The 25,735-nt window shown below is 39.4% G+C and overlaps 1 protein-coding gene across 1 annotated transcript in view; it reads left to right on the forward strand.

Annotated features, from left to right (window-relative positions):
• The window catches only part of ALS2 (alsin Rho guanine nucleotide exchange factor ALS2), a 36,684-nt gene extending 14,114 nt beyond the window's left edge, over nt 1-22,570 (forward strand). Inside the window, exons 10-34 of the mRNA XM_068196195.1 lie at nt 810-981; nt 1,377-1,557; nt 3,221-3,286; nt 5,750-5,912; nt 6,705-6,836; nt 7,071-7,199; nt 7,512-7,582; nt 7,933-7,999; nt 8,278-8,480; nt 8,623-8,688; nt 10,089-10,187; nt 10,705-10,869; nt 13,035-13,146; nt 13,447-13,524; nt 13,636-13,769; nt 15,665-15,832; nt 16,090-16,207; nt 16,749-16,906; nt 17,611-17,733; nt 18,230-18,406; nt 18,790-18,835; nt 19,342-19,403; nt 20,023-20,172; nt 20,430-20,526; nt 21,903-22,570. Of these exons, the coding sequence (XP_068052296.1) occupies nt 810-981; nt 1,377-1,557; nt 3,221-3,286; nt 5,750-5,912; nt 6,705-6,836; nt 7,071-7,199; nt 7,512-7,582; nt 7,933-7,999; nt 8,278-8,480; nt 8,623-8,688; nt 10,089-10,187; nt 10,705-10,869; nt 13,035-13,146; nt 13,447-13,524; nt 13,636-13,769; nt 15,665-15,832; nt 16,090-16,207; nt 16,749-16,906; nt 17,611-17,733; nt 18,230-18,406; nt 18,790-18,835; nt 19,342-19,403; nt 20,023-20,172; nt 20,430-20,526; nt 21,903-21,941 (2,976 nt within the window). The 3' untranslated portion in view covers nt 21,942-22,570. The remainder of the gene's footprint in view (nt 1-809; nt 982-1,376; nt 1,558-3,220; nt 3,287-5,749; nt 5,913-6,704; nt 6,837-7,070; nt 7,200-7,511; nt 7,583-7,932; nt 8,000-8,277; nt 8,481-8,622; nt 8,689-10,088; nt 10,188-10,704; nt 10,870-13,034; nt 13,147-13,446; nt 13,525-13,635; nt 13,770-15,664; nt 15,833-16,089; nt 16,208-16,748; nt 16,907-17,610; nt 17,734-18,229; nt 18,407-18,789; nt 18,836-19,341; nt 19,404-20,022; nt 20,173-20,429; nt 20,527-21,902) is intronic.
• Nucleotides 22,571-25,735: the final 3,165 nt, after the last annotated feature.

Raw genomic sequence — 25,735 nt, forward strand, 5'->3', positions numbered from 1 at the left:
TCTGTTCTCTTGTTTGTGACTGGGCAGAAGGTCACTGTGAGTTCTGCACCTTCTCCTTCCCTACCCCTCCCTTTCACATGAGTGCAAAGGGGGATATGAGCAAAAATGTGCATTTGATGTTAATGGGAGACAGGAGGTGCCCCTACACAGTTTTTTCATGAAGCTGAATCTTACATGTGCCTTGAGGTTGGCATGAGATAGCGGTGTGAACTCTGATTGCATGTCCTCTTCCAGTTTGTGTGTGGTTTCAGACCAACATGAGTTTAAGGTAACAAAAAGGAAATAGTGAGGGTAGAGAGTGTCTCTGCCTTAGCTCCTCTGGGTATCACTGCTATTTCCCTAAACTGAGCAGAAAAGCTGTTTGGGAAGTGTTTTGAGGAGGGGCAGTGATTTAGACACTGGATCTATGTCTGTACATGCAGACAGACACACACCTGTATGCCTTCTGTTAGATTGTTGCTAGCCATTCCCTTCTCTTCAAGGGTCACTGGAAGGCTCTTGCATATAAGAATTGGTTGCCTGTTGAACAACTTTGGCTCAGTGTTTCAAATGAATCTTCTATTTAGCAATTAAGAAAATAAAAGTAGAGGAAAATGAAAAGCAGTGGCTATAAATGTATCATCAACATTTGTCATTCTTGTGTTAAGCCAGTACTGAATAGGTTGTTTGTCACTGAAGGTAATTGATGCTTACTATCACTTAGTGCTCTTCAAAATATGCTTTATTTGCATTACTCTATGTTTAAATTGGAGTGTAAAAAGAAAAACATTAAAGCTGCTGTTTTTTCTTTTCTCTTTTTCATCTTTCAGATAGGGTACATAAGCAATGTGATAGCTGGTGGTGACAACTGTCTGGCCTTAGTTGACAAAAATGTAATGGGATATATTGCCAGTTTGCATGAGTTGGCTGCTACTGAGAGAAGGTTTTATTTCAAACTGAGCGAGATCAAATCTCAGGTTCTTAGACCTCTTTTAGGTTTAGGTAAGACTTTCTTTTAATATTTTCCTTTATTTTCTTTCCCCTACATTCCACAACAAATTTCTGTTATGCAAAATTTAAACCTAATAATATATTTTCAAGATAAAACTAAGCTCTTGCTTTCTCCCCTGTTTGGATGAAGAGGTGAAAGACAGTTGCATTTTGACAGTGTTCATTCTGTTAATATTTGCACTTTCCTAATGGTTTCACCTGAAATACCTTCATTATTTGAGCTGTTATTATTTAGTCTAAAACTATCGAATTTCTGATTCTGGATAATGTAGCCATGAGGTGAAAGTGCTGATAAAACACCTAAACAGCACCCTGTTGAGATTTTCCCTGTTAATGGGTGCTGCTCTTTCATAAGGTAAGCTAAATTGCTTTCTGGTCTGTTACAGATAATTTGGGCAATGCAAATACAATCCAGTTGTTGCAGGAAATGGCAAGCAGGTTCAGCAAGCTGTGCTATCTCATTGGTCAACATGGAGCTTCTTTAAGTAGCTTTCTTCATGGAGTAAAAGAAGCCAGGAGCTTGGCCATCCTGAAGCATTCCAGTCTCTTTTTGGATAGTTATACTGAGCAAGTATCCAATTCCCTCTCATCTTGAGTCTCTGCAGGCTTAATCTACTGACTGCAACATGCCCTGAGTTAAGGGAAAGTAGGTCATAAGGAAAGCTATGGTACTGTTGCATTGTTGTGATTTAGAAACGTATGAAGAGTTTTACACAAATGGATTCATTTTGTAGCGAGATGTATTTCCAAGTCTTCATTAGTGGAGCACATGAACATCATCACCTCCCTTTGTGTAAAACTTTGGGTACAGACTCTTCCTTGGTTGCTGCCTATAAGCCTAAATATTCATCACTTATGAAGGATCTTGTAGTATAATGTGGTGAGACTTACCATTGCTAGGCTGCTAATTAAAGCTACCTTTGGGGGTTTATTGAGGTTACAAAATGCTTTTTCAATAGTCATTAACTAAAGATTGTCTTCCAGACGAAAGTTCTTCTGTCCTCATACCTGCTGAACAGCTGGCATTACACCTGTCACCCAAAAGCTGGAGCTGCTTTAGTACTCAGAATTAAGTCTGGATTTTCCTAGTTACTGTTTTTATTGGCTTAAAGCATTTGGGAGAGAAGATCTATGCAGTCACCTGTTTTCTGTCTTTCCCATCAGTGACTTCTAGTTTCTGGACGATTTTATTTAAATGTGACAGAAGTCTCATCATACTTAATACTTACATTTTTGTTTGTGAAAAATAATGGCTTAACAGAAAGTTTAAAAGTGTTTTATCTGAACGTAGCCTTGGTTACCAGACATCCGAAAATATCTAAGGAAACAAAATTTTGAGATTACCAACTTCAGTTGTTATGCAGTAGCAGTTTGAATGGACAACTGGTTGCACTTTTTTTGAACACAGGCACAACCAATAACATTTTTGCTAGGTCAGTGACAAATTTATGCTGTATCACCCTAAAAGAAGCTTCCATCTCTGTTTATCATATAGATTGTTCATAATTCTAAACATGTATTTTCTGATTTTCTTACTTAGTCTTCAACTTGAATTTTTCTTGTAACCTGGATTTTCAAAATTGGTTCTCGTTACTCAGAATAGAAGGTTTTTTTTCTTCCTCAAAGACTGAAATACCTAATCTCTGTTCTCACTATTGCTTGTCTTCCGCCCTTCCCCTTTGCTCCCTATTGCTTACATGTTTTTATGTGTATGGCATCAGAACCTCAGCATTACACCATGAACACCTTTCAAGGATCAGTCAGACAACACAAGTATAATCTGTTAAATGGGTTAAGCAGAGACCTCTTCCCTTGGAGAAAGCTGGTTTTTTGTTTTTTTTTTAATGGTGATGGGGAGAAGTCATAGAATGTTGAATAGCAGGAAAAGAGAAAATTCCTCTTTTGAAATTTCCATCTTGACTATAATTAGAAGCTAGAAGTACTAAATGGTTGAAGTAGGTTGAAGGTTGAAATAGGTTGAAATAAATTTAGAGTAAACCCTCTGCATTGTGCTAATGGCAGCAGAAACGTGTAGTAATGCATGTTCAGTGCTCCATGTGGAAGGTGAATGCCAAGTGTTCAGTAACACTGAGTGTTGCTCAAGTACTGTATAACTTGTGTAGTAAAAGATATTACAGACGTCCTCATAAAGTCTTGGACATTTCAACAGTTGCTGCTTTCCGGGATGTTTTCATTTTGTAATTGAAGATCTTTTTCTTCCCTATATTAGGTATTGTACTTCAGTAACAAACTTCCTTGTAATGGGAGGATTTATGCTCCTTGCTAAGCCAGCAATGTAAGCAAACCTTTACCATTTTTTGGACATTTTTATTAATTAGCAAAGAACTGTAAAGAATGGAGAGTGTATGTGTGTAGTAATGACCATGCAGAGACTTGCTCTCAGCATACTTGAGTACACTAATTCCTTTTCCTTCAGATAAAAAGTTACCTCCTCTTAACTGTGATAAAAATTTAGGTTAACAGGCCGCTGAGTTTAGTTAGTTCATCTTGAAGGTGGAGAATGAAGGAAAAAAGGCTTGTTATTGGAAATTCCTTCAAAGAAACATAAAGTTCAGATAATGATTTTTGAAAACTTTAGATAAATGAGGTTACATGTTCATCATTATTCAGTGTTAGTGTTTATTTCAAATGTTGCTGTTAAGAAAATACCAAAGAGAATTAGCTAGAGTAGATAATGTGAATTAATTTTATTTGAATTCTTTAAGTTTATGGAAGTGCTTTAAAATGATGCAAAAACAATATTTCTGCATGTTCATCTTCTCTGCTTCTCAAGGTTTCTTTGCTCTATTTCATGCATCGATTCTGTAAATGTGAGGAAGGAATTGTATTTTAAGGCCTGAGACAGTACAGTTGAGGTTTCTAGATCCTAAAGCTTTTTTCTCATTTCTATAGAATTTTTGTCTGGGAAATAAAGTAATGCCACTGGGTCTCTCACCCTAGTGCTTTGAAGAAGTTGTTGTACTGAGGGCAATTTTTAATTTGTCTGTGGAATTGCTGCCTTTCCTTCACAAATTCTGCAATTGGGAGCAATTCAGTTAACGTTTATGGAGGGCTTTGAATGCAGTGTAAATTATGGTACTAGAAGTTCTTGGAAATGCAGGTACCTAGGACAAAGAATACTCTGCCCTCTGAGGGTCAGTGCCAAAGTCTAAATGCAGAATCACCCTGCTGAGAGACACTGAGAATCTTTTTTCAATGGTCAGGATTTTTAGGGTGACTTAGAGGAAATCTTAGTTCAAGTATAAGCTTGTTTATAACTGATACTGAAATCGCCCAATGCTGAATTCATCACATCAGTTGTCACTGCTGGGTGTCACAGCTTCTCCTCCTGTAACCAGGGTCTCATTAGGTAAATAACACTTCAGGGAAGAGATGTCGTGCAAGTTTTGTCCTGCTTCTTGCAGAGGAAAGTTAAGAATATCTTTGCTGATAATGATGAATTTCCCCCACTCCTTCCCTGAGGGGTACTGTCTTAAGTAAATGGTTAATGGTGTCAGCCCATCTTTTATGGATGTTCTGCAGCATGAATGCATTCGATGTAGTCCTGACTTTCAAAAAAGTGCCAGCTTCAATGGAAGTGTCAATAGTTGGCAGGTTTTTGAGCATGTCCTCTAAAAGAGTAGACAAGCTGTAGTGAGTGTTGTCTGTTATTGTTTGATGCTTTTGAACAGAAGAACCTCCATGCGAGGATCTCAAAATTAAAAATAGCAAGCTGTCCAGAAGCATAAATTTAAAATTAGGAGAAACAGTCTTCTCTCTAAAGAAGACTTTATTCCTAAGGCTTGTTCAGTAACAGAGTTCTTAAATACCACTAGCAGACCTGGACATGGTACAGTATTTTGTGTGAGATGGCATCTCACTAATCGTGTAGCATTCTTAGGGAGTCTGCTGTGAACTCTGATGTGTTTTGCTGTCCTTGGGGCCTGCTTTCTTAGCCTCACCTGATTCTTGCAACTTGTGGTTTAAATGTTTCCCAGCTGGATGTGTTTCAGTGCACCTGTCCTATGTGCCAGCACCGATGAGCACACACCTACGGCAAAGGAGAGAGAAAAATAGTTGTGCTTTCCTTTTAATGAGGAAATCCTGGGTTTGTGTGCTAATGTACTGTCTTCAGAATAATTTCCCTTTTCTTTTCTGAACTAGATTAGTTCTCCCTCTTGGAAATCAGACTGAGGATTGAACAGATTTCCTGCCTTTCTCTGAGGATGTAATTTTCATAGTTAGGGAAAGGACGGCTCAGTTGCCTTGAACAACTGCAGGGGGAAGAAATTATTTCAGTATATTTAGGGAAGTGCACTAGAGCCAAGTTAAGGTTCTTTCATGCCTTCTTGCATGATTTAAGAGTGTTAGAAACTTACTACTCTAAAAGCAATGGAGATGTCTTTCCACCTGTTTGTTCTTTACTAATCAAGTGGTAAAGAGGAAAAAGGCAATTGGTTACACTCCAAGAGAGCAACATAGTCAACTTCCTTCAGCCAGTTTGATGACTGAGCATATGAAATTACAAGTAAAAATCAAGTTTGTGTTGCAGTTTTAGCTACATGTCTTTACTGCTGTACTTCCTCAAACTAAATTGTGAATAGATGAGTAAGCAGCATGCATTTGCCCTTACAATTTTTATTGGTTTATGATAATCCAAAAAGGGGTGATCTTGGCTCATTTACATAAGACATCACTGATGTCTTAATGTTTTTTTTCTTCTCTTGTCCCTCTGTTTCCCAATGGTCCCATCATTTAGAGACTTCTTGAGTAAAAACCAGGAGCTGTTACAGAAACTGTCTGAGAAGAATGAGGAAAACCTCCAGCTAGTAGAAGTTTTGAATGCTCTGTTTTTCATGCCATTTGGACGACTTCATAATTATGCCAGAACTTTGCTAAAGCTTGCCACGTGTTTTGAAGTGGTAGGATGGTTTTTCTATCTATAGTGCAATAAATAAACACATGAAACTTATAGCTTGGAAGTAACTGTGTGAAGTAAATGCCAGGTAATTAAAACCAGTTTATTCCTCAGAGGAGCTACTTCAAACTTGTATTTGCTGCAGGGAAGATCTTGTAGATTTATTTGCATAATCTTACACCACCTGCACAGATCACATGGCAGGCAGAAACTTGTTATTCTGCCAGAGCTTGTTTGTATGCCTGAGTGCTTAATTGCAAATATATTGTTTTGATGTTTGCCTGTTGCTTTTCAGTTTCATCTGGCATCATTGCAGCTACCCTTGGCTGTAATACTCTACGAAAAACACTACATATATATTAGGTGGACTTTTACCACCCATTTAGATGTGTATAATTACTTTGTTTTGAAATAAAAGATAACTAAATAGGCACAGTAACTACTTGTACATTTAGCCCAATATTGTAATTAGTGATTTAGAATATTGTTCCTGCAATTATGAGCACTACTTCTGGGACAGCTTGTTAAGCTGCAAGAAAGACGATCATGTAATTGTGTATTAATCATTCTTCTTGTAACATTCAGGGACCTTCTTGTGATTTTTAAAAACTATCAGGACACTAACAGAACATGTGACCAAGAAAATAATTCTATTTCTTCTGCTTATTACCCAGACCAACTGTCATGCACTTAGTGCTGATTTAATAAAATGAGTACTTGTATTGCAGCTTGGTTGGTGGTGTTGGCACAGGGGCTCAGCAGCACCCTCAGCTATGTCTTACCTTGTGCCCTGCAGGCATCTCCAGAATACCAGAAGCTGCAGGATTCTAGTTCATGTTACGAAAACCTTGCTGTCCATCTTAGCAGAAAAATGAAAGAAGCAGAATACACCCTTGGCTTCTGGAAGACCTTTCCTGGGAAAATGACGGTATGGTGATGATTGCCAGTCCATTAGCAGCTTGAATCTCTTTCTCTTACTGCCTGTGTCTATTACTGATGCTGCTGTCCCAGTTGCACTTCCTGTTTTTTCCAGCTGGCGTTGCTGTAGTACACTTTACTTTAGAAAGGTTGGGTCTTTACTGTGAAAGACTAAAGCACCGACCTTAAGTCGCAGTCAGTGAGGAGTGGGATTTGTGTCATTTTGCTTTTGACCCACCGGCAGGACTCCTTGCGGAAGCCGGAGCGGCGTTTGATCTGTGAGAGCAGCAATCGGGGCTTGTCGCTGCAGCACGCGGGAAGGTTCTCTGTGAACTGGTTCATCCTCTTCAACGATGCTCTGGTACATGCTCAGGTGAGCCAGCTTGCAGCCAGGAACAAATCCTTTTCTCTGCTTCAAACAGCATTGCGTATTTTTCATATAGTGAAGTTTTTCCAGTGTAAAAATAAATCTGAAGTTATGTTTCTTTTTAACATTTCATTGCATTGCCCTGTGGCTGGCATGGTTTCTGTTGGCTGTTCCTTGAAGCAAAGTGGTAGAAAGAGTCCCTTATGCTCAGTTTTTCCCTAGTTCTCAAACAAAGGGAAAAAAGAAACCATTTGGGAAAAAATGGGGCTGGGTTAATGGGTCAGTAATTGGTGATGTTTCCCTTCTCCTTTCCTACAGTTCTCAACACACCATATCTTTCCCTTGTCCACACTGTGGGTAGAAGCTCTTTCAGAAGAAGCTGGTAATGTGTGAGTATTCTTGCTTGTGATGGTGAAATAGTCCGATCTTTTGGGAGAGAAGATGAGCATTTTGTAACCAATTATTGTGAACTTGGAGTGGAAAGCAGTGATCGCAGCCATGTCTACCCTTTTTTCTTGTTTCAGAAAATGTATTTCTGTTTCTTAAAGTTGTGTAAACATCAGAAAGAATAGGGTGGTTGAGAGGGAAGCAAGTCTTCTTTGCTGCTACTTCTTTTTATTGCTAACTTAAAGGGAGTGCTAGCTGGGGTAGGGAAGAGAAAATATAATGTCAATGCTCTAAGAAACCTTGGGGTTTCAGAATGGAATTTCACAGATTAAAATACTTTTCCCCTGTGTAGGAATGGGTTGAAGATTACAACACCTGAAGAACAATTTGTTCTTGTTTCTTCAACACCACAGGAGAAGGTGGGCATTTCTACAAATTTGACATGGCTTCAGTGATACAAATGAGGCTTTTTCCCCTACTGTGAAACAAAACTGGGAGAAGGATTGCCTGTGTATTCCCCAATAATGAAATCTTTCTGCAGCTAAGTGTGCAGACTGGCTGCACATGGTGCCCGAGTGTAGCAGTGTTACACTGTGCTGAGCAGTGCCAGCGACATGATTGTGCTTGCTGTAAAGGTGAGAGTTGGTGCAAAGACAGCTGTTGGCTAAATTCTGTCGTGAACCACTTTCTGTTTCAGACCAAGTGGCTGAGGGCAATAAGCCAAGCAGTGGATCAGGCCCTTAGAGGGACTTCTGACATGATTCTGTATGGAGCTGGTGGGAATGTGCCAAGACAGGAACCTCCTATTTCTCGCAGTGCCAAATACACCTTCTACAAGGACCCTCGATTCAAGGATGCTGTTTATGATGGGAGGTGGCTTTCAGGAAAACCCCATGGAAGGTAAAAGCATTGGAATGGAGCTGTTGAAACCAAAATGAAGTGTTTGCTGTAGCAATAAGTTGGCTTACTCACAGAAGGTATTTGTAAGGTGCAAAGTGAACTGATTATCTTACTTATTTGTATGGGATTGTATTTTTTCCAGAGGGATCCTAAAATGGGCAGATGGACGAATGTACTCCGGGACTTTTCGGACTGGGTTGGAGGATGGGTAAGATATTTTAACTACTTGTGGAGCCAGGCAAGAAATACTTTTTGTTGTAGGAGAAAACAACAAAACCTTTTTAATTAAAGGTTTTACAGCGAATCTTACTGACCTGTCTTACAACATAGTGATGCATCTTCTCTAGTGTTTTTTTTGCTATATTTCTGGTAGAGAAAAGGTTTAGTAATTTAGCCAAGAGACAAAATCTTGAATTGAGACTTCAGGGTTTGGGTGAAAAGTAATGAGTATGTGATCTTGATGATGCAGAGAACTAGTACAGAGGAGACTGAAAGTAGACTGAATGGCAGGTCTGGACATTATCATGTTATCTGGTGAAACAAATAAAACCATTTGAAAATAATGTATTGCACAGCTTTGAACTAATCTGTGGACTTCATTGCTAAGAATCTGCTTAGAGCACTGTTGAGGCTGAGATATTAACTTATTTCCAAAGGCATTTTTATATGCATCTTGTGAGCAGACATGTCTATATTGAGCAGGATAAAAATATGTGAAGAGTCTGACTGGCTTCAAGATATATTGTCAAAATATTGGGTTGGAGGGGAAATTTAAATGGAGTCTGACTGCAGACAGCTTTTTAAAATTTCTCTTGGCTATTGGTATAATGTCTTTGGTCATTTGGTATATTGGTATAACGACTTCGGTAATTTGTAACTAAGTGTAACTAATCCTGAAGATTTTAGGGTTGTTGGAGATGGAAATACTGCAGACAAGTCCCAGCCAGAAAGAAATGGATTAGTATTTAGCTGTAATTGCTGAACTATCAAATGTGTATACTTGTATTTCAGCATGCATGTTATAGTCTCAGCAGTTAACAGCAGTGTCATGTTGGGTGGACATGCTCTGAGGAGAACCATCAGAAGAATTGGATTTTGATCTCCTCAGGAGATTAAAATCAATACATACAGTTGGGTATCTCATTCTTTTCAGGCAAACTGAAATTATGAATAATTCCTTGTCACTGAGCAGAATTGGAAGCTAGCATATTATGAAAAAATCTTTTCTGTAGCAATACATGCCCTCAGCTTTCCCTGGAATAGAGCGTACTTGAATTATCAAGAGCTGAAGAAAATAATAAAGGTAGTAGCAGTCTTATGATTTGAAAAGACTCATGGCCTGAGAAAAATGCTGCGGTGTGGCTGTGAGAGCAGTATTCACAACATGTCACAATCAAACAGGAGAATGCAGTATGGACCACATTGACCATCTAGTGAAGCCGGAATTCTTGCTTTCTCTTATAAAAGCTATCATCTGTGAGTGCTGTAGTTAAAGATGCGCAAAAATGAGAGTATTCTGATTTTAGAATGGCTCCGTGATGTGTATCTGCTCTGTTAATGGAATGTATTGGTGTTACAGCTGCTTGTGTTCCATCTCTGCACTGGCAGGTATGGTGAATACAGAGTGCCTAACAAAGCACTGAATAAAGAGGACCATTATGTGGGATACTGGAAGGAAGGCAAAATGTGTGGGCATGGAGTGTACAGGTAACTTGTGGCACTTGTGTTGCTGTCACTGCACGGCTGCAGGAGAGCAGGGCTGATGCTCTGACCAAGCTTCTGTGTGTAGCTTTCTTACATTGCAGACTTGTGGTCGTAGTTGGTGTCGGCTTATTTTCTGCTTTGCTCACAATGCAACTTGTACAGTGGTCGGTTATTAATGTCTGCTCTGATGTTGCTGCTATCTTGCTATAAGAGAGGATTCTTTATTTTGAGAGATAAATATCACCTCCAATGGCCTTGCTTGTTGGGCAGAGAGTGGCTTTAAAACAAGAAAGCATCCAAAGACTTGTATTAAAGAATCACTTTTATCTCAAACATACTTTAACTGTAGTTGCTGTTTGGTGTGGCTGTAATGCAATTCCTAGAAGGAAAAAGAGAGGGTTTATCTGTATGGGGGAAGCACTGAGCAAAACAAAATCAATCAAAAACTCCAAAACCAACCCCCCCAACAGAGCAGTAGATAAGACTCTTACTTGTTTGTGTGTTGTTGTTGCTGTTCCAGCTATGCTACTGGTGAGGTGTATGAAGGGTGTTTTCAGGATAACATGCGGCACGGGCATGGGCTGCTGCGCAGTGGGAAGCTGACCTCTTCTTCTCCCAGTATGTTCATTGGACAGTGGATAATGGACAAGAAGAGTGGTTATGGAGTTTTTGATGATATCACAAGGTAATGCTTCCACAAGTCCTTAAAACTCGGGTATGACATGCAATTGCAAAAAGAGTAGAAAAGGATTTGATTTGTGAGTACCAGTAATAACGCATGTCTTTTTTTTTTTTTTTTTCTTCTTCTTTATTGTTGGGCTTTCTGGGTTGATGGTATTAAAAAATGGGTCTAGGAACTGCTTTTTGGTGCTGATTCTGGAGTGAATGGTGGAGGGATTGCACTGGTTTTTTTTCTGTCTTGTTTTCTGTCATACTCCTGCCTGAAAACTAGCTCTGAGTATGGTGTCTTTTTGAGGCGTTGTGTTGTGCATGTGCTGAAAGTATTAAGAAGTCATGTGAGGAGTATTCTTTCATCTCATGCCTATGAGACTGGGTTGTTCAATGGCAGATAATGGTGCTCATTGATTTCAACTCATGCTCAGGTTTTCCATTGGTTTATTCTGCCAATGCAGTGAAGGGAAGATGCTTCCTCTCAGGGCAGATTACTGATGGTCTCAGAGACAGACTTGCACTAAATATGTGCAGTAAATGAACCCTGAGCACACATCAATATAATCTTTCAATCACCAATTTAATGGTTTTTTTTCTGGAAAGAGCTTTTGGTGAATGCCCAAGGAACTGTTGTTGGTTTAATTGCATACTCACTTAAAAAGCCAAGCAGGCAAAAATTGGGAGTGTAAAGGGGAGATGTTTTTCTGAAACAGAGCTGTTGTAACATCTCTAGGTACTTCCTTATGTCAGTTTTGCACCTCATCTTGCTCAGAGGTGTTGGTTGTTCTTACACTGTAGTGCCAAGATGTGTCTGCATACTTTCTTTAGTCATCTATTTTCCTAGGACGAATAGATACCAGCTTTTCTTGCAAATCCTCTCACTTCCAGAATTTGTAAATGCAGTGTTAGTTCATGGTGAAGGAGGAGTACGGCATTTGGTTTTCACTCTAGCACTACTCAAACATGAGTGAGCTGCCATGATGTAGTTTTGCTTCTGGTCTAGAGGAGGTAATCTGTGTATCTTTGTGTCCTCAGGATTTGTTTCCTGCACTTATTCTGCAGCCCAGACAAAAAAAGGAATAGCTGCATACACTATTGCCTGCTGTCATTTTTGCAAAACAGTTGTTTGAGCAAGTGTGACTTCGAGTTTCCATCGCAGTAACTGAGCATACAGAATCTGTCTCCAAGGGGCCCTCACCCAGCAGAGGCCTCTGTAGTTGGCAGGATGAATCATCAGACAAGCTTCCTGCCACCTTATGGGGCCAGTCAGCTGGGAGAGACCCCTGAGCTTGGTTTAATGGTTGGGCTTACTCTCTTGACTATAAACATAGTTTTTCCTGCATACATTTCAAGGAAAATGCTTGGGAACAAGCAGAATTGTATCAAATCAGTCACTAGTTTCCCTCTAAAAGCAGAAAAAAAGGCCTTGAGAAGTTAATTTTTTTATTAATTGCATGGGGGAAATGTCACATTCTCTTTCAGAACAACTGGAAAAATAGGTTGTTTGGAAATATTTGGGACTTGCACTAAGTTTCAAACAACTCTAGCCTGATATCTGTGTGCTTATATAAAGAAAAAAAGGTATTTTAAATAGTCAGAAAGAGGCTGATGCTTATTTGTAAGCAATCTTTAACTGTGTAATAATTTTTTTGATATCATGACCTTTGTTAGGCTGTTATACAGAAACTTTGTACAATATGATGTGCTTCTTCACAATATTTGCATTCTTAATATTTCAAAAACGTCATGTATGACTTTCTAGGTCACCCTCCTGTTCCCCAAGAAGAACAGCTTGGTTTCTTTTGATTTTTTTATTCTCTTCAGTTTGAGTCACCAGACTTTAGGTAGAAGAAATAAAAACTTTGGCAAAAGAAACTGCTCAGGTTCCTTGGGGCATGCATTGGGCTGAACAGGGCTTCAGCACTGTTTCAGCTCATCAGCTTGCTTGGATATGGGCAATTTGAAATGTGAATTGGGAAAGAAAGTTCACTCTAATTTATTTGTATCAAAAAGAGTTTGTATTTCCGGGGGCTGGTGAACCTAAACTGACAGACCCAAAGCAAGTGCTTTATGACTCTCTTCTGATGATTTCTGTACTGGTCAATGTGGCTGTAAAGCCAAAGAAGGACTAGAGATGTACTATTTAGGCTCTGTTTTACCCACTTCATTTTTCTTCAGAGGAGAAAAGTATATGGGAATGTGGCAAGATGATCTTTGCCAAGGCAATGGTGTTGTGGTTACTCAGTTTGGACTGTATTACGAAGGAGCCTTCAGCACCAACAAAATGATGGTGAGTTGGACACCGGACCCTGGGCTTAGGGACTTCACCTCTAAGTGTGGCAGCTTTCTGAGGTAGATTAGCATGTGTTAGGCTGTGGGAACCTTCTGTTCTTCTAATCTTCTATGGTCCATGCTTTTAGAATTGTTTTTATTATCCCTGCTCTGTTTTACCTAGGACTACTTCAGAAAGAGCTTAAAAATTACTATTTGCTAAGAATTATTTACAGGTTTTCTGAAGTGCATCTCTAGATCGGTGGTCTCCCCTTCTGTTATAATTACTGCTTTGTGTTCTTTATGATTCTTTTTATAGGGGACTGGAATTCTGCTTTCTGAGGATGATACAGTCTATGAGGGGGAATTTTCAGATAACTGGACTCTGAGTGGAAAGGTCAGTATTACAGTTGTCACTTGTAAACTGTTAACCATCTAAGAAAAGAAGAAGGTTGTAATTTGGTTCCCAATGGATTTTAGTTAATTTTTTAAGTTATCTTTTCTCCAGGGAACACTGACCTTGCCAAATGGAGATTATATTGAAGGTCTCTTCAGTGGAGAGTGGGGATCTGGAATAAAAATCACAGGAACCTACTTCAAACCTAGTTTGTATGAGAATGAGAAGGACAAGCCTAAAGCACTGTGAGTGTTGAATAATAAATAATATCTTACATGCTTCAGTATTACTTGGGAACAGAATGATTGTCTTTTTTCAAAGACCGGTCAAAAATACTCCTTCCAAAGAAACAGGGAAAAGATTTCGAAAACATTTTTCCTCTTTCTTGCTGCTCATGAAATAAGATAAACATATTTTTATAGCTATTCTTTGCTTTAATCACTACTTGAATATGCAAATAGTGGCATGAAATTACAGGACAGCTGATGTGCTGCTACTGTGCTGTAGCAGTCTCAAACTTTTTTTTGTTTATGTTGGAACTGGCAAACAAAGCCTGAGTTCACAGCTGTGCTTGACTTTTGGGCTCCTGAGAAAGACTTAAATTCCATTAGAGCAGTTAATTGCAGACCTGTCTGCCTTCTGCCAGTTACTTTGTTAGCAACTTAATGAAATAAGTGTCATGCAATAATGCCAGTGGGGATTTATTTGGACAGAATTGATTAGATCCTCCCCCTCTTCCAAACAGTGTCTAAGAAAATGGAAGGTTGCTGATTTGCAAAAGAGCATTTTAATACCTTGGCAAAGATGACTTTGAAAAGTATCCATAAACCCCTCTGTATAGCAGATGCCTTAGGGCAATTTGCTTAATTATTTCTGGGGAAAAAAACCAGAACATGTTTAAGTAATGATTGATACATCTTTGAGTAAAAGAAACCTAAGAGTTGATGGTGAGATGTTGGTATGTGGTAGCACCATGTAATGGTTTAGCAATTGCTGTATGGGATTCAGTATCTTGGAAATGTGCTCTGAAATTTCAGATTAAAATGGGAAACGCGGCTTTAATATTTTTACATAGATTACTTGTCAGTTGGCTTCCTGAAGCTTTCACTGGTAATTTCTTTTGACAGTGCTGACACCTACAACAGCATGCAAGTTAAGCAGGGCCTCCCTGCTGAACTGAACACTTGCAGCCTTTGCAGCTGTCTGCTTTTTACCCCAGTAGGGAGTCTATGAATAAATGGATATACATATTTTTGAGGATTGCTTGTGAAATAAGGGTTTCATCTACCCTCTTCTGACTGTGTTCAAATTGAAAATCTTCTGATATAATTTCTGAAAAGGCTTAGAGCCTACTTTTTCTGCTTTGTCAAACTGGCAGCATGGGGAAATTACCTGTGTTGCTAGTTCTCACCTCAAATATGCTGGAAAAAATATTAATGAAAGGTCTGACAATTTCTGACACTTGATTTAAATCAAGATAGATCTGTTAACCCTGACAGCACTTGTTTTGAGAAAGCTTTTCAAAGCCCAAAATTTCATGTTAGGTCTGAGATATCTTTATCTATATATATGGGTAGAAGAGCTCTTGGTTTTTTTCTGGCTATTGATGATCCCTGAGCATTGTCTGGCAGTGAAAGGATGCTGGAGCTGGTTTTGCTCTCTATCAGCACATCCCTAACGTGCCCTGCAACATTATCTGTAGCTGCTACTTCAGGGTCAGAAGCTGTGTACCCATCCTTGGTATTTATGTGGGTAGCTGTGCTACTTGTACACTCCAGGACGGCGACATACTTGGGACTTACTTGTGCTGTGTCCTTGCTACATGAATGTCCTGAGACTTCTGAATGAATACCAGTGGTGAAGATAAGCACCAGCCCTTTGTTATACCATTTCCTGGAAGGCTGCAAGAAAGAGTAAAACGAACAAGGTTCATAGCTGTTCTCTAATGTAGGTATTAGTAGTAGGCTCTAACTTTATTCTTAGTGATAAAACTTGGTTCACAGTAGAGTCTGTTAAGTTTCTCAGCTTTTGGTAAAACAGTGTGAGAGATGAGATTGACATTAGCCATGGGTGGTTTTCAAGCTGAATGTGTTGTTTCATTGCTATTTGATTTTAACAGACCCACTGGTCATTTTATTAGGCGGAAACTTGGGATCCTGGCAGTGTCCCCTGATGAGAAATGGAAGGCAGTATTTGAAGAATGCTGGAACCAGCTTGGTTGTGAGAGCCCTGGCCAGGGGGACAGATGGAAGGCTTGGGACAACATTGCGGTGGCTCTGACCACCAACCGACGGCAGCACAAAGACAGGTTGGCTCCTAGAGAATGTGTCACCAAGCAAAACAGGATGGAGAAGGAAACTGGAATTGCACTCAGCTCTAAACTTGAAACTCTGGCTGTAAAGTTTTAGTTAAAACAACAGCAAATCCCTAGTGAAATCATAACCTTACTGCTCTGCACTACAAACCCTTTCAGGGACATGCTGATGTTTATTGCTAGTTGAGTTGTTGATGTCAGGGGTTTTTTTTCCCCCACTGTGTGTCTCAACCTGTCTTTTTAAACTGCAGCCTGGAATTACTGAGCCGCTCACATACTCAGACACTGGAAAGTTTGGAGTTCATTCCACAACACATTGGTGCCTTCACCCTGGAAAAATATGAAAATATAAAAAAATATTTGATAAAGGTATTGTGACTGAAATGCTCACATACTAAGGAATGGCAAGGCATGACAAGCTCACTTTGTAATAGCTTTCCTAATTAATTCCATATTTGCACTCTTGTAATCTATAGTTCATGTTTGCTCATCACTTATTATATTGAAGTCCACAACTAAGACTAAAATCATTGAATACCTAATGAATGTTCTCTTAAAGTCACTTTCTGTTCAGTTACTGTTTTCATTCTTTAATGTTGGCTCCCAACAAAGCATCTTGAAATACTTGCTAATTTTTGCATGTTAATTTTAAGAATACTGGACAAGATGAATAGTCCAAGTAGTAGCACAAGTTCTTGTACTGTTTTGACTCCTATAAATTTTGTTTAGCTGACACAGAAATTTTATAATCCAAATGGCAATTTGTTAAATGTAACTCATTTTTGAGATAACTGTAATTTTTTTTGAAAGCCTGTTGTTGAATCTCTCACCCATCTGTCTTGGATTCCATTTTTTTAAACTTGTCTGCCATTGACCTATCTGACTGGCCAATTAATATACATTGTCTCAGGCTTGTGATACTCCTCTCCATCCCTTGGGCAAGCTGGTGGAAACACTGGTGGCGGTCTATAGAATGACCTATGTTGGAGTAGGAGCAAATCGACGACTGCTGCAGGAGGCTGTAAGGGAGATCAAGTCCTACCTCAAACGCATCTTCCAGCTGGTCAGGTAACGAGACTCATTTCCAAGTCAAACTACTGCTGAATTCATTAAAGCCGCCCCATGTACTGAAGCTGTCTAGCTGTCTACTGTTGTACAGTTCAAAGGTGCTGGCATTGTTACTTAATGTTGGGGGTTGCTTGTGTTTTCCTATCCTTTTAAGGAGTCTCGAATATTTTGTTAAAAATGGAAAAACGAAACTCTTTACACCTAGTGTGTTACATCCTACATTGTACTTCAAAATGTGGCTGTAAGCAGCTCACCTGGAATATGGATTTACAATTTTGTATCTGTGGATATCGGTGCTGTGCAAAGATAGTGTTCAAATGGTATAGAACACTAGTGAGGATAGGGAATCCCAGTGTATTCCATAAAGTTCTTATCAATATGGCATTAAAGTTCTTACCAACATGGATGAACAATCTTCTATGAAGAGCTGGCTTAGATTCTTGAGAATAATTACAGCTTTAATTGTGTCCTGCCAATCTGAAAGCAGAAATACTCCAAATTACTAACAAGTAGAAGCCTTGTCTGGAGAGAAGTGATATTAATGTAGGAAAGGTGTCCTTGGAGGGATTGGCCTTCCTAAGTTTTCCTCCAGAAGCTGGTACTCTGTGTGTTAGCTGAGCTGTCTTAGCCCACCATGTACTATTTTTGCTGTCTTAGTGCATGTTGATGTGACCTCAAATGCTGTTACGTGTGTTGCCTTTTAGGTTCTTGTTTCCTGATCTCCCGGAAGAGGGCAGCACAATTCCATTTCTGACAACGGAGCCAAAAGGAAGGCGATCGTTTTGCAGTGGGAAATCTGATTCCAGATCAGAATCTCCTGAGCCAGGGTACATAAAGGAAAAACAAATAAAAACTAACAAAGCCTTTCTTTTATTTGTTGCATTTTTTTTCTTTGGGGGAAGAAAGATAAACAATATTCAACTGATGGATCTAAGCAGTGTTTTTTCTTCTCTTTGGGTTCTGATGACAGATTCTGATAAGCAAACTTCCATGTTATGGTTGTAATAAGCATTTCATGCTTGTCCATGCAGTGGTTCTTTACTTAAAACAAAATTTGTTTTTGTCTGTTATGTGTAAGCAAGTTAAGGCTTGGGCCTGGGCTTCAGAAAAGTATTTCAGATAAGAGCAGTGGAGGTAATTTATAATATTTTCTTATCAGAGTTGCTATTTGATGGATTTGTACTTATTTTTTTTACTCTTATCCCTTCAAAATAGGCTTGTGCTACATGAAAGCTTTGTTCCAATGATTTTAATTTAATTTTTATAGATAATTAGGTTTTTTGTCTTCCTCTGCAAACCACCCCCTCTGGTTTTTTGTTGCAGCTATGTGGTAACCAGTTTTGGCTTGCTGCTCCCTGTATTACTGCCACGCCTCTATCCCCCTCTGTTTATGTTGTATGCCTTGGACAACGAGCGTGAGGAGGACATTTACTGGGAATGCGTTTTACGCCTAAACAAACAAACTGATATGGCTCTTCTCAGCTTTCTTGGAGTGCAAGCGTGAGTATGCTACAACAAAACACAAACTGGAACAGGTTTTGGCATGTAATTAGGTAAAGCAACTAAAACAAAGCCCCAGTTTTCTAAAGTATTTCCTCTGATTTAAATGCATCTAAACATGTCTTCAAGCCAATTAGAAGGGATGAGAGAGGGAATCAAACCCTTCCTCTTCCAAAACGGGGAGGTGGAAGGGATGGGAAGGAGGTAAAGATTGATGTTGCTCGAAAATCAGTGAGACATTTCAAATTACAGAGTTTCCTGGGTACCTGTGGGAGGTGTAGTTGATCCTGTAGGAAGGGCTGTTGTGTCTCAGAACATGATGACTACATTCCTGTAAAGCAAAAGATACTTTAAGACTATGTTTTGTCTTGGATTTCTTGCAGGAAATTTTGGCCAGGAACTGTGTCCATCCTTGGAGAGAGTAGAAAGGTATGTTCATTTGGCCTTGTTTACATATATTGCCCAGTGCTTCTTTCTAGAAACTGAAATCATCAAAGTGATCAAAGAATTTTTGGCCAGCCTTTTTGCTTAAGATATGCCATGTTATTATATTTCCCTAAAGTTTGCCTACTATTTAAATGCTATGGTAATGACTTAGCAGGGGCACTGGACTAGATGATCTCCAGAGGTCCCTTCCAGCCCCAGCCATTCTGTGATTTCTTACCGTGGCCATCAGTCCAGCATTGTCACTCACTGACTGACTTGGTAATGAATTCAAGAGACTTTTGCTCGGTCTCTAGTTATGAAAGTGTGAGAATGAAAGTCTAGCAAGGAGATTTTCAAGCTGCTTAATTAAGAGAGTTATACAATTTTATACTTTCTGATTAGCAAAAATGTATAGTTTACATTCTTAATCATGATCTTGTTGAAAGAGGCTCAACACTGAACAGTGGGGGTGCTGAACCTGCCTGATAAATCTTACCATGATTACACAGGTATCATCAAACACAAAAGACGCCTGTTTTGCCTCTGCTGTTGAATGTTTACAGCAAATCAGGTAATTCTCTGCAATTTGTCTTTGTGTTTCACTGTTACTGCTATAGTAGTATCTGGTTTACTTGACTGGGATCCTTTACATGTCACCCTTTCTTGTTCACCTTCCTAAGAGAAGTCACTAAGATGTTTTCCAGTTCTGAGTAAAGATGCAGTTTCTCCTAGTGGGGAATGAAGTGTTGCCTCATAAACATGACTGAAAGGTGTCTGTAGGGCACCATTTAGAATCAAAGGCATAAGGATGTCTATGAAATACACATGTGAATTTCCAAACAGCTGTGGTAAAGTGACCTGAGCATGGGAGGCTTTTCTGTGTCTGTTGCGTAAGAATTTAAGAAATTAGGAAATTAAAAATATTTTAGAAAGGAATTTTTCCCCTTTTACCACTATATTAAAACACCATAAAAGTGTGAAGAGAGACTCACTTACAGTAGTGTGCCTTGGTGTGGTGCTTGTAACATGGGTACTGTGCAGCCTTGGCAGCCCTGCGTGCTGCAGTGTCAATGTCTGACTGACCTCCATGGGCACGGGGAGGGCCATGCTGGCCAGCAAACCCTTCCTAATTTAGATGCAGATCTCTCACTGCTTACTGTTATCCTGGTTTGCTTTTGCTCTCCAAATAGTACTACATTTACCCCAGCTGACAAGCTGAAGGTGATCCAGCAGACTTTTGAAGAGATCTCCCAGAGCGTACTTGAGACCCTTCAGGAAGATTTTCTGTGGTCCATGGATGACTTATTTCCTGTTTTTCTCTATGTGGTGCTACGAGCCAGGTAGGCATCGAGGGTGGCATCAGTCATAAACTGAGCATAGGCAGTAGAAGTACTTCTCTGTTAAACACTCCTGCTGCTTGTTATAGGATTAGTTACTGGCATTTGGTAACTATGAATTTTCCAATTTGACTGTTTGCTTTGGTGTGAAAAAGTCTTGAACAGTCTTTATTGTGAAAAGGCCCTGAATTCAGAATTAAGAAACATTATACTGGCAACTTTTGTTCCCATGTTCACTTTCCCGCTCTCACATGTGGCAGGATAAGGAATTTGGGGTCTGAAGTGCACTTAATTGAAGACCTGATGGATCCCTATCTCCAGCATGGGGAGCAAGGCATCATGTTCACTACCTTGAAGGTATGAAAATTATTCGGAGTTATTAAAGGCTTTCTTTGGAAATAATCAGCTTTTAGCAATGAAGATCAGCTCAGGTCAATTATATGAACATTAGGCTATAACTTCTTTGACTTTTTAAATTGAAATATTTTACTAGGACAGGCAAGGAAATTTAATGTAGAGCTTTGGCTAAACTCCTAATTGCAGGTACCGCTAAGAAAAATGGTGCAATGTGCAAATGTGGATTACTCAAAGGTAATATTGGTTGCTCTTGAAGTGTTCTAAATGCTCACCTGGAGCTTGTCATTCCCCTGCAACTTAACAAGCCGTACTCTCCCTATAAAAATCGAAATGAAGTGCTTCTTTGGAGATTAGCTATTCCATTAAAGTTTAACATTACATCAAGACTTTCCAAGAATGCTGTTTTAGGGGAAAAAAAAGCCACTCTGTCACTGTCTACATTTTATTAAGTATTCTTATCTTTTTAAGCATGGGAAAAGGAAGACAGTGTATTTGGAAGAATATCCTATTGTACACTAAGACATTCATAATGGAAATATGTTGTTTTGGTACCTCAAAACTGTTTTTCATGTGAATCTTGGGACAGTTCAGCTGTATGGAGCCTTTTAGTGGTGTTGTTTTGGAGGGAGGCTATTAATCTGAAACTTAAGAAAGAATCTTAAACTGAAGTGCTAGGTTATCATGATTGTATTTTCTGTCTGTGCAAACTCAAAATAGCTGAGTCCAGAGAATTTTTTTTTTAAGACTTACTAGTTTCCTAATGTGGCAAAAAAGTAAGGTTTGCATTGGTTCAAATTTACTAAAGAACTTACATGGTGGAAGCAGAAGTAGAATCTAATATGCCATGAGTGCAAGTGTTGTCTGAGGCATTTATATTAAGTTTCTGATCCTGGCTGGCCTGACCCAGTGCATATTTGAACCAGTGTTAAGAAGTGAATAACTCTGAACAGGAGATCAGGGCGATGGAAACCTTTGCTTTTCTGTCTAAATGCTTTTGAAATGCTTCATCCCTGTATCCTTGTCCTGTAAAAATATATTTTCTTTTTTTTTGAGTCCTTCTATCAAAGGGCAAAGAGAGACTTGTAACCAAAAATATACTTTCATCTTGGCATAGCTGGGAGCTGTGAAAGTATTGAGTCCCAAATCATGCTGTCTTGCTTGATGAGGTGTTGGATGTAATTTGTAACTTAGTCTCCTGTTGCTCATTTTGCTAGCTTTCATATGAGAAGGCTCTCATATGTTGAGTACCACTATAGCATCACTGCTTGTAGAGCCTTGTCCTCTGTTTTCTTGCATAGAAAAACATCAACCTTTTTGTGTGTGATGCTTTGCTGTGAACTGGCACTTGTGCTAATCTGAACTTTGTTTTAATTCAGGCATGTTACTACCAGATTCAACACGAAAAGCTTAACTAGACCATCATTTACAACCTGCCTCTGGGGGATAATCTACTCAGTGGAACTTCACTAATAACCACTTCTTCCCTGAAATGGTCCTTAGAAATTACTTGGTTATAGTTCTGCTGCTACGGATGAAAATGTGAAGTGGTGATGAAGTTAAAGACTTGGTTTGTCAAGTACCTACCAAGAAGAAATACTTTCCAATTCTAACAGATTATTTACTCCTTTTAAATTAACCGTGCTGCACAAAGGCATGGCATCTACATAGAACACATGTGAGAGTCTGGACCGCATGGCTTCCAAAGCAGTGGGTTTGTTTTTATTATTCCTGTTTTGTCAGCAGAAATGTTTAAAGGGAATGAATTGCACCACAGAACCATTTGGTCTTCCTGAATTAAGCTGTATGTTTGTTTATTTAAGAATCTAGAAATATGTTAGTATTTATAATGGGTACCTATAGTGTGTTTGGCTATAACGGTTTTGAGGCATTTGTGTTGAACAGCATTGCTGAATGCAGTATTCATGTGCTGTTGTGGAAGTAATCACACTGTTACAGACTTCCCTATTTACTAGAATTGTAAATATACAGGCATTTACCGTTCTTTCTGTTTATGAAATAAATAAAAGGCACTGACCACTTCAAATTTTGGCACTGAATGAAATTCTGTGCAGTGTTCAGTTTGCTTACCCTGAGGACAAACGCTCTCTGTCAGCTCTTGTGGGCTGATCGAGAGGTGAGAAGGGTGCTCTTGAGCAGATATGCTGGGTTGACCTCGGTTAGCACCAGGTGCCCACCATGCTCCTCTCACTCCATTCCTCAGCAGCAAGTGATGTCCAGCCCCTTCCTGGGAAGCAGGGTTTAGCATGCAGAGCCGTTGCCCCAGAGCTGAACTCCTGGCACCAATGCCAAGCTCTTCCCACTGCAGGGAAGCTCCCGGGCAGTTCACCCCACAGGCTGCGCTGGGGTGGCTGCTCCAGCGGGTTTGGAGCTCTGCTGTCACTCCTGGTTCTGCCTGTGCTGAGCCAGAGCTGCCTCCAAGGCAGAGCTTCAGTGCTTCCATGCTTCCCACTTGGAGCAGGACACACTGGGCTGTCTCTCCTGGCACTAATTACAAGGTGTTCCCACTTCGGGAAAGGTCCCTGCAGTCCCTTAGTGTGATCCTGGTCACACCTGTTGGAGCAGTTCACCTCGGAGGCTGCAGAGAAGAAGTCATTTCCCTGGGGAATCAATCTGTGAGTGTGTGTGTGTGTGTGTGTTCTGTGGTTTATGGCTAACTTCTTTATACTAATAACACTGGTGGGTAGAGTATTGTAGGTGCCAGGACTGACTCAAAAAAAAAAAAAAAAAAAGGGAGGGGAAATGTAGATTACAGAATGTTATAATAGCTTAAGTTATGTTAGACTCCATCGATAATGCTTATCACATTTTGAAGTAGTGGTCGTGGCTTGTATATTGGCATCTAAATGGAAAGAACCCATATGCCAAAACACAGTTGGGTTGAACAACAGCTGCAATGTAACAATTTTCATAATAAAGTAAAAGTAATTGGTCTTTTCAAAATTATTTCTAGTTTTATCAGAGAAGAGGAAAGAGTAATTCTGGAACGATGATATTTAAAACTACTGTCAAATTGCAACAGACTATAGTCATGAGAGAATACAGAGAGTGGACTTCATGTTTACAAACAATTTAGTGTTGGCTTAATCATATTTTTAAAGTTATACTGAATAATTCAAGGAGAGATAAGCAATAATATGAATAAAAGGGAAGCTATAAAAAGCTAACTTAAGAAGGGGGGAAGACACAACTAGAGGTGAAGAGCACAATTAAGGATAAGGCAGAATTCAAACACTTCATCTTGCACTAGATACAGCCTTTCCATGCAATCACCTCTTGTAACTCCATGTTAAAAAAAACCGAACTGAAGCCTGGAAGAGCAGAACTGCCCTTTAAAATGGGGCTATGCTGAACAGCTGAGTAAATCAATGACAATTTTCATCTGGAGAAGATCTGAATTCAGGATTTATTTTGCCTTTTGTGGGAGCGTAACCATGAAAAACAGATTAGGGATTGGTTTTTTCCCCTGTAACTGCTTCGAATTAGCATGTTTTGTATCTGGATATTTCAGAAGAAAGGATTTAAATATTACACTTTGTTTCATATGAAGTCCTACACTGATTTTTTGCCTTAAACCAAAAATGTAACTAGAAATGGGAAATTCTTCCGTGTTATTTCTGCTTTTCAAGAACAAGGTGTAGCTACAAATGGTGTAACTTCATTTACTGTGAATGGTGGAAAGCTGAGAACTACAGAACCCAAAGGATACCTCTGCCTTTACATATATAAACACAGAGAGAGGTATGTATATATACACACTCAATCTCTTAGAAAAAGTAGTGGTATCACATATGAATTTAGCTTGGCTGAATTGGGGAAGCAGACAGTCTGGGCTGGATTATTTTTGGTCCTTCTGATATATAGCTCAGTTATTAGCTGAAGAGAATCCCAGGATTAAATGTGCTTCTGACACAGATTCCACTTTACAGCCGATCTGGTCTGTGATGTGTTAGGAAATCAGTAAAGACCAGCTTTGCTTTGTGTATTGCTGTAACTAACAAAGAAATGAGTTAACCTGCCGGACTTTTCCAGCTGGATTGCTTCAGGGTAATTACTTTTTTCTCTTTTTTTTTTCTTTAGTGGAGGGCTGGGTATTTCCTGTGCTGCAGCAGAAATCCTGTAACCAGCCACAGAAGATCAACACCCTGGCTGCAGACAGACCCTAAGTGATGAGCACCCTATTGACTGGGAAAGTTGATGAGAATAAGAAACTATTTAGGTGAGAGATGATGTAAAGTAGGTTTTTTATGCAAGAAAAGGGTTAAGGGGATTTGTTCTCCTCTCCCTGGTAATGAGTAGTTCTAAGGTTAGGTTTCTGCGGATTAGAAAGGAGAGGATGTCCATAGATTAGCTGGGGCAGTGAGGTTACTTGCTGTACTAACATCCAACAAATACTCTTTCCCTCTGGAAATTCTACATGAACTGAACATGACATATTCTGTGGCATTTGCAGGTAAGAAAATTTGCACTGTACTGAAACCATTGTTCTGCAAGGATGCATTTCCCCCATGTAAATGTGAAATTAGTTTCCTCTCATAGCTATAGCAAAGCTATTTAAACTCCTGCTACCTGTTTCATTCTTGTTAGCTAAATATTGGAGGGGTGTATGAATGGGGAGTAGGAGCTTGAAAGGGAATTTTTTCCTCAATCCTAATCTTCACAAAACTGTACTTGTTTTTAGAAATAGGTTAGGAAACTACCTGTTCTGGGATGTTGAGAGATAATGCAGAAAATTTTGTGACTGATACGGTACTGTAAAACAAGTCCTTTTTTTAGCAACCTAGCCATGTACTTCTCAGTTGATTTAGTATCAATACAATAGTTGGTTGTTTTTTTTAGGGGTCTTTTGGTTGTTTGGGTTCTTTTCTGTAAGCCCAAGCTGTTGGCAGTAAACATCTGGATCATGACAGCATCCAAGTGTTCTCTGAGAGCTGCTCTTTTGGAGAGTGATGTTTTGGCAGTTCTTAGCCCATGTAAACAAGGCACTGGCCCCACCACTGCAGCTCTAAGGTTGTGCTTTGGAGGGAGGCAGAATGAACCACCACTGAATAGATCTGAGTACAGAGAGTAACAGCATAAATTACCTCACATATGCAGGTGTGATTCTGTGAAATCTTACAGAATGCTTGGTGTGAACATAACGTTTTTTCAGTTTTTTTTTTTAAACTCTACTGCCTCTGACTTGCATTAA

This window comes from Anomalospiza imberbis, chromosome 7, assembly GCF_031753505.1.
Source record: "Anomalospiza imberbis isolate Cuckoo-Finch-1a 21T00152 chromosome 7, ASM3175350v1, whole genome shotgun sequence".
NCBI lineage: Eukaryota > Metazoa > Chordata > Aves > Passeriformes > Viduidae > Anomalospiza > Anomalospiza imberbis.